This window comes from Labrus bergylta, chromosome 6, assembly GCF_963930695.1.
Source record: "Labrus bergylta chromosome 6, fLabBer1.1, whole genome shotgun sequence".
Classification (NCBI taxonomy): Eukaryota; Metazoa; Chordata; class Actinopteri; order Labriformes; family Labridae; genus Labrus; species Labrus bergylta.
Window position 1 is genome coordinate 10,579,941 of NC_089200.1, and position 13,409 is coordinate 10,593,349.

The window sequence follows — 13,409 nt, forward strand, 5'->3', positions numbered from 1 at the left end:
GAGTAGGTAACATGTTAGTGATGTTGTTTTATGCAATGCACAGTTAAATTACCTCCTCATAGTTCTGAACGCTGATTAGAGAAACTACAGGATGAAAAAAAAATGTGACCTCATAATTTGAAAGAAAAAAATATGTTCTTTGGGCATTTTCTGCCTTTATTATTTAGAGACAGGACAGGTGATAGAGTCTGAAATCAGGGAGAGGGAGAGGGGAGGGGGGGAGAATGGGGAGTGACGAGTGGGGAGCAGGAAAGAAGCCACAAGTCGGACTTGAACCAGGGCCGCCTGCTTGGAGGACAGTAGCCTGGGTACATAGGACGCACGCACTAACTAACCACTAGGCAACTGATAGCCCCGCAATAAATAGTTGTCCCTGCATCATACAAAATCCCATGTATGGAGGCTGTGGTCCTCAACGCGGGCGGCCCAGGTTCGAATCCAGCCTGTGGCTCCTTTCCCGCATGTCATTCCCCACTCTCTGCCTCCCTGATTTCCAGCTCTATCCAGTGTCCTATCCCTCATTAAAGGCACAAAAAGCCACAAAAATAGCCCCTGGCTACTGACATCGTCTCCTGCCACATTGTTAGCGATCATCTGATAACCGATGTTGAACCGATGCATCCTCTTGTTTAAAATGAAGTTGTTGTTTCTTGAAGCTCAAATTGATGCATTGAAATCGCTTTATGTGTCCGACCATCGCTGCAAACCCTCTGAACTCCATTTCATCATCATCTCAACAAATAAAAAAGCAAAGTTTGTATGAAACTGGTTTCCTTGGTAATATTAAGTTAGCTGCAATTCTCTTCTAGGAACCTAACTCTGTATCAGGATGGTGCTCTGGACTATATCCGTCTTTTTATTTAGGACGTACTGTCTCTTTAAGAACTTAAACTCGGGAGTGTAGAAGAGCACAGTATGAACGTTGCATTTCTCATGGCTGCTGTCACGTCGTCTTGTTTGTGCAGCAGCGATACAATCACGGCCTTGTGTTGTCCCAAAAAAAAAAAAAAGGTAAAATTAGAACTCGGGTAATTACCTCACTGCGGAGGATTTCTTTTGTTGGTAATTAAGTCTTGACTGAAGGGTCCCACAGTTACATCACTGCTGTGTGCTTTGTGTGTGAGGGGCCCTTTGTGTGACAGCACAGAGAGGGGACACAGAGGAGTGATGTCATAGCTGGCAGGAAGCCTCCGGTCAGTGGTGGGGACAGAGAGCGGACACAAACAGCAGGACGGAGCTCTGCTGCCCCCTACAGGCTGTATTTGTTCTCCAATCAAAAACAGAGAGGGCTCGAGTAGAATCATCATGATAAGGTTTAATGTGAACAGATAAAATCATGAACATTTTATAAAGACACATGTTGATATAAAAACACATTAATCACACACATTCAAAAAAACATCTCTGAACACACAAACATTCACTTACAAAAAAATAAAGGTCTGAATCACAGAGCCAGTTACACCTTAACCTGGCTTCCTTTGATCCGCTGGGCACTGATGACCCCGAGTCAAGGGAGGATCATTTATTGGGGTGTCAGTGTTGGAGTGCCTGGTGACACGGTTGTTCAGAAATGTTTCTCTTACGTTCAATCGGGACATATCACAGAGCTCCTGAAACTCCGAGAGAGATTCTCACACGTATTGTGTGTGTGTGTGGTTCGTCAGGTAAACATTGCTTCCGTTCCGCTGCTACGTCACCTGCACACCCGAGCATAGACGGTAACCACAGCCACAGGCAGCGAGTGAAGGAGTCACAGGTGAACAGGGAATCAGGAACCCTAACCCAACGTCGCAGATCAAAATCAATGGTTGGGCTCTTTAAACATCCTCAGCTCGCACAGTCTCAATCTGAAGACGTTCAGCCTGAACTGTAAAGAAGTGTCCACATAATCATCTCCATGACGACGATCAGACCAGATGGAAACGCTCCTTCTGTTTGTTAAAAAAGTCCAATTCTTACACTTCAGTTTAAAAGGTTGAATTTGAAAAACCTGACAGTTGTTGCTGCTTCCTGTTTGTATGTGAAGCCAGCCTCACATATACTACCGACAACAACAATAAAACTATTAGTTATGATAATAAAAATATCGGAATCAGTATCGGATAGGAACTGAAAAAGTGGATTGGTGCATCTCTAAAACGTATTCTACAACTGACATTATTTCTTCTGGAAATTCTTTCAAGTTCCCTCCAGTGGCCCTTTTGTGGTTATTAGATTGCCTCTACAGTGTCCTTGTGTCTTTAAACAGATTCTGCCTGTTCTAGTATCTGTTGATACTGGAAGTGTGTTTCGTCTGTTTTTAGTTCAAGTGACATCAAATAATCACACTCGAGCACGCTTTGACTGCATGCAGGAAAACAAAAAGGCAGAATGCATCGGTGGAAATGCAATCAAAGAATCCTGTTATTATTTTATGAGGTTTAGACATCTGGTATATAATAAAGCGTACACAGGCAGGATGAGACATTTAACCCCTCCAGAGGGTTCTGGTTCAATCTCAGGGTCAATATCAGTTTAGATTTTTTCCACTAGTACATTTGAACTCAAACAGTTGATTGTTTCACCCAGACTTTACCTGCAGTTTGTCCTGCACGCCCCCAGTAAGAGGTCTGCATGAAGCCAGGGTGAGTCCATGTGGGAATGTAGCAGGAAGTGTTCAGGAAATTCCCTGTGATGAAGTTTACATCACACGACTTCATACTCTGTTCTGCTCTCATGAATGTCCTTACCCGCAGATTTGTTGGTACTGTGAATACATCCAATTCACAGGACTGATATCAAGGTAAAATCTTTAATTATAGCTTTGGGTGCCGTTTCTTCATCCACCCTTTCTGTGAAATGTCCTTCCTCCTCCAAGCAAGTCACGAAGATTTCACGGGGCAGACTGTCCTGAAATTTTCAGGATTGCATATACTATATATCCATATATATTAAAAAGGCTTGATGATCTGCCTGTTTCAGACGTCCAATGGGCAGGTAGAATTTTGTCCCGGCTGCTTTAAAATACAAGGTACCAGGTGAGGTTGTCTGGGCACCTGATTAGGATGCGTTCCGTCCTGAGTGACTTTAACAAATAAAACATATATCTAAATGCACCTACCCTCTATGCTACAGTAAAAACAAAGGCTTCTCTTATGGATTAGAGTTAGAGATTAAAGTAATGTAAAACTTCACTTGATTAGTTTATATTCACATTGTTGTAAACTTCTGCTCACGATGCTCTGATCAGAATCCGAGCAGGTTAGCCGTGCGTAATCTTTTCAAATGAGCTGGCTTCATGATACCAGACGACATCCGTCAGGTCCAGAGACAGCTGGTGAACACTCTCGTGTTTTTTGTCATACAGGCTCTCTGGTTGTGCGCTTTAAGGCCCCTCACACGGCGGTGGTTTCCGCCCTCAGTGGCGCTCTCTGAGGGTTGGCTCTGGCTTGCTGCCTCTCCACCTCTCTGCGTTTCCGCTCCTGATGATAACGCTTCACTCCTCTGATCGTCTGGACGGTGAACACCGTGCCGGCGATGTACAGGATGGCGGTGATGAGTCCAAACAGCGCCACGGCTGCATCCGCCCCGCTTACATCACAGTTCATCCAGGTGTAGCCGCTGCGTGAGTACAGCCTCTCGCGCTGCTGACAAACATCTGTAGAGTTTACCCTGATGATGAAGTGCAGGTAGAGCCCCACAGCCACCACATACATCACCGCACCCACCGCCTGAAACACCAGAGATCCGTACAGAAGCTTTTTGGACATCACATGGGCCGGTTTGTTCCCGGCGACCACAAACAGCAAGGAGAGGACGCCAAACGTCAGGCTGAAGGCAATGCCGCCGTAGATGCCAGGCGCCCTCATCTGGCTGTACTGCATGTCTAGATCTCGTGCCTTCTGCAGCTCCGTGCCCTGCAGGTTGAAGTTGGAGTTGATGTCGAAGCCACCGAGCCCGCCCATGGCGGACAAGCCTGATGTCACCATCTGAGCCGCAACCACGCAGATCAGCACCAGAGCGTTGGTCAGAACAGCACAGATCAGCACGATGCCTACGGGGGTCGACACGTGAAGCAAGTGAGGAAAAACAACGTTAAACAGGATGAAAGTCTGAGGAAGCATGACTGAATCTTTGACCTGAATCCAAATGTAATCACACGATTGAAGATGTAATCCTTTGACCGCCCTGCCTTAAATATATTAATTTAGAGTCACAAAATGTTAAACAACAGCTAGGATGTTTATCATAAGTTACCAGAGCCCAAGGTCGTGTTTCTTAATATCGTGTTTTGTCTAACCTCACAACAAAACCCAAATATATTACACAAGAAATGCGATGAAACTGAAAAAAAAAAAAAAGAAATCCTGAGATCTGAGGCTGAAAATAAAACATGCACAGGCTCTTATGCTCGATAAATTACTCAAACGATTACCTGAACATGAAAAGTGTTGTTTTTTTTGTGTTCTGACCAACACGTTGAGCTCTACACATCATGCCATGTTATTAACGTTTAGACTATGGCCTATTTTACAGCTATAGGTACATTAGATTAAACCTCAACATGGCTCATTTATCAAAAGGCAGTGTTGCCCTGCCAGACTGTGAGAAAGGAGGCGTGTAGCCCCCAGAGAACCGGTCCGTCCAGTATTCACAGAAGAAGAACTAAGCTGCAGTGAGACTGAAACTGTGACTCAGCTGCTCATACAGGAAGAGATGTCGTTTGATTATTTTACTCCGATCAGGACTCACCTCTCCGAGAGCAAATGTTTGTGCATTGGGAGTCATGGTGCTCCACTCGAGGGACGTCCCGACCTTGATGCTTTGGAGGGGAGTCAGCTTCTCTTGGGTAGTACGGGGGTCGAGAGGAAGACCTGGAACACAAAAAACATAATGCATGACACGTGGGAAGTTAAATAAAAACAGTTCAATCTTATTTTGGGCTGTTAAAAAGCATGTATGGAGCTACTGTCGCAAGTAATCGTTCCAAACGCTGTTTTATTTCATGCACAACAGCATATAGGAATAGTTATTGGTTATTGTGGTGTTTGTTTGTTTGTTATGGGGGGGGTATTACATTGCTAATAAAAAAATGGTGAAACCCCCATGCCATTGTTTAATCTGATGCATAAATATTGAAGCAGTTAAAAAAGAAAAATCGATGACAAAAGAGTCCCTTGAAGGAGAGGGATAGAAGGGTGAAAAATCACCCAAAAAAGACATTGAGGTCCCTATGGACCTTAATGTCCACCCCACACTGGTTTCATCGATTAAGAGTTTTTTACATGAAAGACCACAACAGGTGTTTTTAAATGGTTGTGATTCCAGTAAATTGGTTTCAAACACAGGTCTTCCCCAGGGTTGTGTTTTATCTCCCATTCCTTTCTCTGTTTACCACAAACAACATCTCCTGCAACAGTGAAGGAATGACACTTTTTAAGTATGCAGACGACATGGCCCTGGTTGCCCAACTGTCTGACACCACTGCCCTGACTCAATACCAGCAGGCAGTAAACAACCTGGTCCAGACAATTGGAGAAGACTCACTGGAGCTCAACATTACAAAGACTAATAAGGTGTGCTGTGGGGGCAGGGGAAAATCACCATCACCTCTCTTCCAACCACTCACAATCCAGGGTCAGCTTGTAGAGCAGGTTCTTTCTTCTAAATAACTGGGAACAGAGATTGACACCTGTCTCTCCTTTTCACAGCATGCTGACTCTGTCTACAAAAAAATCACAACAGAGACTCCACCTGATGAGGAAACTAATGACTTTTAATGTCAGCAAACATATTTTAACTCTGGTATACCAATCACTTATTGAATCCATCCTCACTTTTAACATCTCATCCTGGTACAACTCCCTCACCACCAAACACAAAACCAAAGTCTCCCGCATCGTTAATCAGGCCAGCAAAATGATCGGTTCACCACAAACTACCCTCTCCGAACTGTATAATCGCTCTGTGATCAGGAGGGCCACCCTGATCACCGATGACCCCTCTCACCCCCTCCACCACTCCTTCCAGTTACTGCCATCAGGCAGACGCTACAAAGTCCCTCTGGCCCGGAAAAACATCTACAAAAAATCCTTCATTCCCTCTGCAATAACCATTCTGAACACAATCAAATAGACCCCCTTTTTAGAAACTGTTGTTTGAAGTCCTCTTTCAATGTACTGCACTTTCTGTTTTTAATGTAAGTTGTGTTTATTTTTTTGAGCCTTGTCGAAGGAGAATTTCTGTCTCTGTTGGGACAGACAATAAAGTCTATCTATCTCTCATTGAGACATAAACATTTAAGATGGTTAATCACAAACATTGACCTAGAGTTACTTTGTCCTGAGAAAATATTGCTTCACATAAACCCCTAAGGACTGTGTCAGGCTGTTAAAATTAAAATAATACACTGTACATTAGTGGTGCAAAAACATACTGAGCTTCTTTCGGTTAAATGAACATTTATTTTTTTATTTTTTTATTATTTCAAACAACCACCAGTTGACTAAATTAATAAAAAAATAAAATAAAATAAAAATTCCAGTATTAAGAGCCTACATTAACTACAAACCTGTCGGATGATGAAGGTCTGTCACCGTGTGAGTCCCGGTAGTTTCGGTGGTCTCCGTTTCTCTCCCGGTGTACCCGGTTTGAACGGGGCGGCTGGCTCATAACGTCACCTTACGTCACCTTACGTCACCCTAGGCACACAAAAAACGTCCTTTGAACGAAATATAAAAATTGTCCCAATCAATCTAGAAACTATAATTTGATACAGAATCTTAAAATAACGCACATTATCTAATTTAATTTTAACATTAATGTTTAAATAACAGAGAGACAAACTGGGCTTCCTAGAGGGGAATAACTGCCGTTGACGTAAGATTACGTCAGAACGTCAAAAGGTTAAAAGTAGAATTGAGTCCAAATATCAAACTTCTTAAGAGTATTTTATGATGGAAATCACACTAAAAGGGCATATTTTTCATCAAATATGCTTTTTAAACTTTGTGTCAAAGAGCTTGGAGCAGTTTTTAAACAGATTGTAAGAGTCAAAAAGAGTAGCCATAGGTTTACAAACAGGTGAAAGAAGCTGACTTTAGCCCAAAACGTTTGTCTTGCTGTCGTTTTTATGACATGCGCAGTGTCGTTTCGACCGGAAAGAGTCAAAGATGAGCTTACCGTGAATATAAAATCGATGAAAACTACCAAAGTTTGTCTATAAGGCCATTATTGAATCCTCGAATCGCTCTCCACTTCGTTGTGTTGCAGAGTCCAGGTGTAAACAGCTCCACCCTACCTGAAGGAGGAGGAAGGCGGAAGAGACGCGTTCAGGTGGATGTGGGTCACAACTGGAGCTTCAGGTGTTTAAGAGTTTATTATAGCGTTTTATAAAGAGTAAAGAGTTTTGATGTTTCTGGATGAAGTCATTAGCAGCTCGTCTGAATCAGACGCTTTGTGTTGTTATTCTCATCTGTGAGGCCAAAGAAGCCTCTGTTTATACTCTTGTTGTTTAAGGGGGTGTTAACCTTTCAAGACGAGCAGACCCAGAGGACTGTCTGTCTGTCTGTCTGTCTGTCTGTCAGTCAGCCTGTCTGTCTGTCAGCCTGTCTGTCTGTCAGCCTGTCTGTCTGTCTGTCAGTCTAACTGTCTGTCTGTCTGTCTGCCTGTCTGTCAGCCTGTCTGTCTGTCTGTCAGTCTGTCAGCCTGTCTGTCTGTCAGCCTGTCTGTCTGTCTGTCTGTCAGCCTGTCTGTCTGTCTGTCTGCCTGTCTGTCTGTCTGGCTGTCTGCTTGTCTGTCTGTCAGCCTGTCTGTCTGTCTGTCAGCCTGTCTGTCTGTCTGTCTGTCAGCCTGTCTGTCTGTCTGTCTGTCTGTGAGCCAGCCTGTCTGTCTGTCAGCCTGTCTGTCTGTCTGTCTGTCAGCCTGTCTGTCTGTCTGTCTGTCTGTCAGTCTGTCTGTCAGCCTGTCTGTCTGCCTGTCTGTCAGCCTGTCTGTCTGTCAGCCTGTCTGTCTGCCTGTCTGTCTGTCTGCCTGTCTGTCTGTCTGTCTGTGAGCCAGCCTGTCTGTCTGTCAGCCTGTCTGTCTGTCTGTCTGTCTGCCTGTCTGTCTGTCAGCCTGTCTGTCTGTCTGTCTGTCTGTCTGTCAGTCTGTCTGTCAGCCTGTCTGTCTGTCTGTCTGTCTGTCTGTCTACCTGTCTGTCTGTCTGTCTGCCTGTCTGTCAGCCTGTCTGTCTGTCTGTCAGCCTGTCAGCCTGTCTGTCAGTCTGTCAGCCTGTTTGTCTGTCAGCCTGTCTGTCAGCCTGTCCGTCAGCCTGTCTGTCTGTCTGTCTGTCAGCCTGTCTGTCTGTCTGTCTGTCAGCCTGTCTGTCTGTCTGTTGCTGTGTTATAGCAGAGGAATGTAGATGTTTATGTGCCTCTATTATCAGCCAAGATATTAACATGCAGCTCACTGAAAAGCTCCGTTGTGTTCCCTCAACACTGTTTCTATCTGTTTGGGATTCACTGTCACACATTCCTGGTTATCATACGATATGTAGGCTGCTCAAATTCTTTATAGCAGTACATTAAGATAAGCTGAAGGTCTGTTAGGGCTGCTCAATTATCCAGAATCCTAGTTACAATTATTTTTTGTCTATTTTTTTTTCTATTCTAATCTATTTTTGATTGATATTATTTACAACAATAATATATAATAATAACAAATAAATGTACTATGTTTTTGGGGTAGTCTTGATGTAATCCTGTGGCCAAAATATAACAACAAACACTTTGAAACACTTAACACACATGACAAACCTTAAGACAAAACATGCACAACACGACATGCAGCACTGTAATCATTGAATTGCGATTCTCTTGTTTTCTTGATTGTGGGAACCCAAAATCTAAATTATAACTCATTCAATTGCCAAGCCCTAAGGTCTATGACCTTCTAGGCAACCAGGAACTACCTGGAACAAGTCGGCCAACAGCAAGTCCAGATTGAGATGTTATAGTTTTGCCATCAAAGTCATCTTTATTGTCATTTTTTTTCCAACCTTTTTCTCCGAACCACGGTGCAAGCAAAGTATAATAAGATTTTTAAAAAGATGTGCATTTAAAAACAACAGCACCAACAAATGTGCATTGACATGAAATGAACATATAAATAAGACATCTAGGAGTTTGAAGTCAGCAACAGCTATACAATCTCTGTGCAGCACATCAGTTTCATGTTCTGTGTTGAAACTATGGCACCGAACCCACAACTGCTATTGTCCACTCCCTGTGTAGCACCCCCACTCTGACATCTCTCCATTAATGCGTGTCCACAGGTCCTGTTTGGGCATGTGTGTGAGAAGCATGTCTCTCCATAACAGAGTGTAAAACAGAATTTCCCTCAGGGATTAAAAGAGTATTTCAGAATCTCCCTAAAAAAATGTACAGTATATATTGAAACTTCCTCATTAATGGAGATGGTTTTCTGGAATGCAAACAGAGGAACACTCAGACCTTTTATGCAGTTTATTGAATTGTTGTAGAGCTACTGTCATGTTTTTGTCAGTGTTGTGAATCATACCGTCAGTGTCCACCAGGCGGCAGCACTTAAACCCGACGGCGCTGCAACTGTCAACTTCTTCCGGTTCCTTCCCTGATGTAAACAAATAACATGAGCCCAAAGTTACTGTCCGGTTAGTAGTTTTGTATTACGGTAGAGGCTCCCCGCTACTCACTAGTCTGTCCTTCTGTTCCAGTCTTTATTCAGGAACATTGTTCTCCGTGCCGCTGCTCGGCCATGTTGTTTCTCCGGACCGCGGCTCTCTGCTGCAGAGCTGTGACCGCTCTGCGCTGCCTGCCCTCCGGCTACACTGCGTCCAGAACCACCGCTTCATACATCCAGGGCCAGAGCCCAGAGCCACGGATCAGGGAGTACTTCTACTACATCGACCACCAGGGACAGGTGAGGGCATTTCAACTGACACCATGAAGAAATGTGTGTAATCTAAAGTTATATTTTCATACATTCATATTTTAAAAATCATATTTTATACACCCATATATAACATATCATTTTTTATTAAGCTAAATATATATAAACTTTTATTTTCACATGATATAATAATCTTAATTAATGATTATATTTTTAAAAGAAAGCAAGCTGAATCGATCTTTAATGGAGAGTGGGTGGGATTTAATACGTTTTCACTTCTTCACACTCCTTTTCAGACATGTTCATTAAATCACTTAGGGTCTGACATTTTCTTCTGCAGGTTACTTCTTTCCACTCTTAGATATAAATATTTATTGTCTGCCTGTTTTTTATGTTCACCTTTGTTATTTGTTTCATATTTGGATAAGAATTCAAATACCCTCCTGACATGACATGTTGGTGTGCGCTTCACTTTCAGCTTTTCCTCGATGACACTAAAGTGAAGAACTTTGTCACCTGCTTCAAAGGTAAAAACACAACACACAAACACACAACGCAACACAACGTCATTATTGAACACTAGAAATGTAAACATGTAACAACTCTTAACTCTGCCCGGTTCAAGACTCTCTACCTGGAACTAAAATAACCTCCAGCTCATGAAAGAGCCAGAAGAGATAATCTGTTCATTTAACAGCAAAAACAACATCCCAGTGTGTCCAGGAACAAAACAATAAACACAAGATCACTTTAACTCTAACAGGCTGAAAAACTGTTTGCTCTCTTTTCAGTCAACTGTCTGCTATCACCTGGAGTATTGGCTTTAAACACACACAAACAGGAAAATATAATGGCAAAATATAAACCGCCATGTTGGTTCTAACATTGACCTTTAGTCCCATTTCATTGCGTATGTTTATTAATTTAATATTTCAAAACATCAGGTCAAGCTTTGTTTTGTTACGATAAAATGTAAATTAATTTGTGAATTTCTTGGGATATCCTACAAATAATCACGACATCGTAAAGACTGGACTTTTTTGTTGTTGTGAATTTGTTGATGATGAGAAATAAACAGAGAAGAGACAGATTCTCAGGATAAATAATACAATATAATAATACAATTCTTTATTGTCCCCCGGGGGGAAATTTGTCGTCACAGCTTTGCACAGTTGGTCTTTGGATACATGTAAATACAAGGAGGAAGGACATAAACAGTAACCATAGCAACCAAAATAAAAGTCAACGTTCGAGTTTGGTGAGAGATTCAGAAGCCGAGGGGACAAAGGTTTTTTTTCCCCCGATCATACGATATTGTCGTAATGTTCCCAAAGTAGGTTCTGACTAGCGATCGTGCACGTTTTCCACAACATGATAAATGTGTTTTAACATTTTATCATCCCTTCTTATTCTCACCAGATAAAAAGTTCCTGGTATTCTTCTTCAGTCGGCTGCGTTCCAATGAGAGCGGTCGTTACCAGGAGGACTTTCCCTTCCTGTCCCTTTGCGGCAGGGAGAGGAACTTCTTGCGCTGTGACGACCGTCCCGTGGTTTTCACACACCTCCTGCAGAGTCCCGACCAGGAGCTGCTCTCGTACTGCGGCGGGGCGGAGAAGCTGACCGCGCCGTTCCGCCCTGAAGCTCTTTACATGCATCCTGCGAGCGGACGACTTTACCACCCCTGTTTGGAGCGTGGAGGGGGCGTCGGTCTGGTCAGGTCGGCGCTGGCCATTGAGCTCAGCCCGTTTTTCGTTTATGACTCAGAGCAGGGCCAATCAGAACAGCCCACTCACTTCCTGTGGGGAGGACAGAAGCACGAGCTGAGCAATGAGCTCGCAGCAAGTCTCCCCACTGCAGATGGAGAACAAGGAGAGCTGGGATAATGACAGACCTGCTCTGAGGTGAATTTAGAACTGAGGAAAAGATGAAGACTCAACAGTGACATCATGATTGTTGCTGTTTAAAGCCTGTCCCAAAGGTCCAGGGTGTTCAGTTTCACTGGCTACTGTAGATGTTTCCAGTCTTCTTTAAGACACTTTAAACAACAAAGCAACGTCTACATGTGATCCTCATCATTTCTCTTTAGATTCTCATTTCAATTTTGGTCTTAGAGAGGTCGGGAGAAGAAAGCAAAGTTAAGGACACAAGTCTCAAAGATAAACATGCTGTAGATGGGTTTCTTTTCTTTCCAGTGAATCAGATCTATACCTTTTTCTATTTATCAGCATGACTTTAATGTTGGCGAGCTTGCATGTGTTCAGACTCTGAGGCGCTGTGTGTTCATGTTTAAGATCACATCAAGTCACATGCATGCTGAATCTTAACATCCTCATCCTGAACATATGAAGGTAACGATGGCAGCTTTAGCAGAAAAAAGCAGAGAGTGATAAGTTGGCACGTTGAGTCATACAAACTTAACATATAAATACTGATATATTTTTAAATCATGTCTCTTTTTGCTCATTTTTTGAGTTGTGCTACTTGAATGCTTAATGGACTTGAGTGCTTTTACACCACAGGTCACACCAACACATCCACACACTGATGGTAGAGGCTGCTGGGTAAAGTGACCATCAGAAGTAACTCATCCATTCACACGCCACTGATGAAGCAACGGGAGGAACTTGGGGTTAAGTGTCTTGCCAAAGGATACATCGGACATGTAGCTGCAGGAACTGGGGATCGAACCCCCCACCTTCCAGTTAAGAGACGACCGACTCTACTACTGAGCCACAGCCTTCCTGTAGCCACCGTGATGTTACCAATTGTTTTTTTGAACCTACCTTCTCAACCCCTGAGTTCTGCATCCTTTTTTTTTTTTGGAAGAGGAAGCGACCATATGTTGATGACAGGGTGGACACGCTTTGAAGACCCACTGAGCCACAGCCGCCCCTATCATAACTAAATATGGAGAATATGTACACTGGTGTGCTCACATTGGAACTACACATTTAAATAAGTTAGTATTTAATGTTCATGGAATAATATTTAGAGAAAACATATTTGAACTTAACAACACAAGAAGAGTTTCTTTGCAGTTTAAATGTGTTTTATTAAAACAAAACAAACTCATGAGAAATATCTGAGAAGCTACGACTTATTGTTCACAGTGAGATCCTCGTTGAATAAAACAACATTGTAAATGATGATCTTTTTCTTCTGTTTGTGCTGGATTTTTGGACAAGAAATGGTTAAACTTGACCTCCTGCAGATGTTACCCATGTCCATGTCATGTGCTGATATGAAAATAAAAAGTACATTTAATATTTCCCTTTAAGTAAGTATTTATATTTGAAGCTGTGTATAATTTCATGTCCCATCATTTGCATCGTGTTGTGGTCATTTTGCAGAAACGGTTGAGTGATAAACTTCTGGAAACTATTTGACTGGTTGCTGTGATTTCAAGTGGCATGCTTTATGTGCTAGTTTATCTGTGCCTTTCACACGGTTACATTTTGAACACTTCTGTACCATTGATCCTCTTTCAGGACATCACAGGGCGACATGGAGGACTTCCT

The 13,409-nt window shown here is 42.8% G+C and overlaps 2 protein-coding genes across 3 annotated transcripts; one reads left to right on the forward strand and one right to left on the reverse strand.

The window, feature by feature from the left end:
- Positions 1–1,295: 1,295 nt before the first annotated feature.
- Positions 1,296–7,533, reverse strand: si:ch211-191a24.4 (uncharacterized protein LOC100150331 homolog). Its single transcript, XM_020656801.2, has 4 exons — positions 7,165–7,533; positions 6,554–6,683; positions 4,735–4,856; positions 1,296–4,036 (listed from the first exon to the last, which is right to left on the reverse strand). The coding sequence occupies exons 2-4, from the start codon at positions 6,652–6,654 to the stop codon at positions 3,378–3,380; spliced, it is 882 nt and encodes a 293-aa protein (XP_020512457.2). The 5' UTR covers positions 6,655–6,683; positions 7,165–7,533; the 3' UTR covers positions 1,296–3,377.
- A 2,052-nt stretch (positions 7,534–9,585) lies between these two features.
- Positions 9,586–13,168, forward strand: c6h8orf82 (chromosome 6 C8orf82 homolog). 2 transcript variants are annotated; one of them, XM_065955705.1, is made up of 4 exons: positions 9,586–9,921; positions 10,370–10,418; positions 11,311–11,792; positions 12,411–13,168. In XM_065955705.1, the coding sequence occupies exons 1-3, from the start codon at positions 9,757–9,759 to the stop codon at positions 11,772–11,774; spliced, it is 678 nt and encodes a 225-aa protein (XP_065811777.1). In that variant the 5' UTR covers positions 9,586–9,756; the 3' UTR covers positions 11,775–11,792; positions 12,411–13,168. The 2 variants fall into 2 exon arrangements, with proteins under 2 accessions (XP_065811777.1, XP_020512469.2); XM_020656813.3 differs by having other exon boundaries at positions 11,311–13,168.
- Positions 13,169–13,409: the final 241 nt, after the last annotated feature.

What these genes read in the sequence shown, in the direction of transcription:
- si:ch211-191a24.4 (XM_020656801.2), bottom strand. Translation starts at nt 6,654, where the DNA reads ATGAGCCAGCCGCCCCGTTCAAACCGGGTACACCGGGAGAGAAACGGA. An exon ending in AGACCTTCATCATCCGACAG is followed by an intron (nt 4,857 to 6,553) that starts GTTTGTAGTTAA and finishes TTTGTGTTCCAG; the next exon opens with GTCTTCCTCTCGACCCCCGT. An exon ending in AAACATTTGCTCTCGGAGAG is followed by an intron (nt 4,037 to 4,734) that starts GTGAGTCCTGAT and finishes CGACCCCCGTAG; the next exon opens with GCATCGTGCTGATCTGTGCT.
- c6h8orf82 (XM_020656813.3), top strand. Translation starts at nt 9,757, where the DNA reads ATGTTGTTTCTCCGGACCGCGGCTCTCTGCTGCAGAGCTGTGACCGCT. An exon ending in ACATCGACCACCAGGGACAG is followed by an intron (nt 9,922 to 10,369) that starts GTGAGGGCATTT and finishes CTTCACTTTCAG; the next exon opens with CTTTTCCTCGATGACACTAA. An exon ending in CTTTGTCACCTGCTTCAAAG is followed by an intron (nt 10,419 to 11,310) that starts GTAAAAACACAA and finishes TATTCTCACCAG; the next exon opens with ATAAAAAGTTCCTGGTATTC.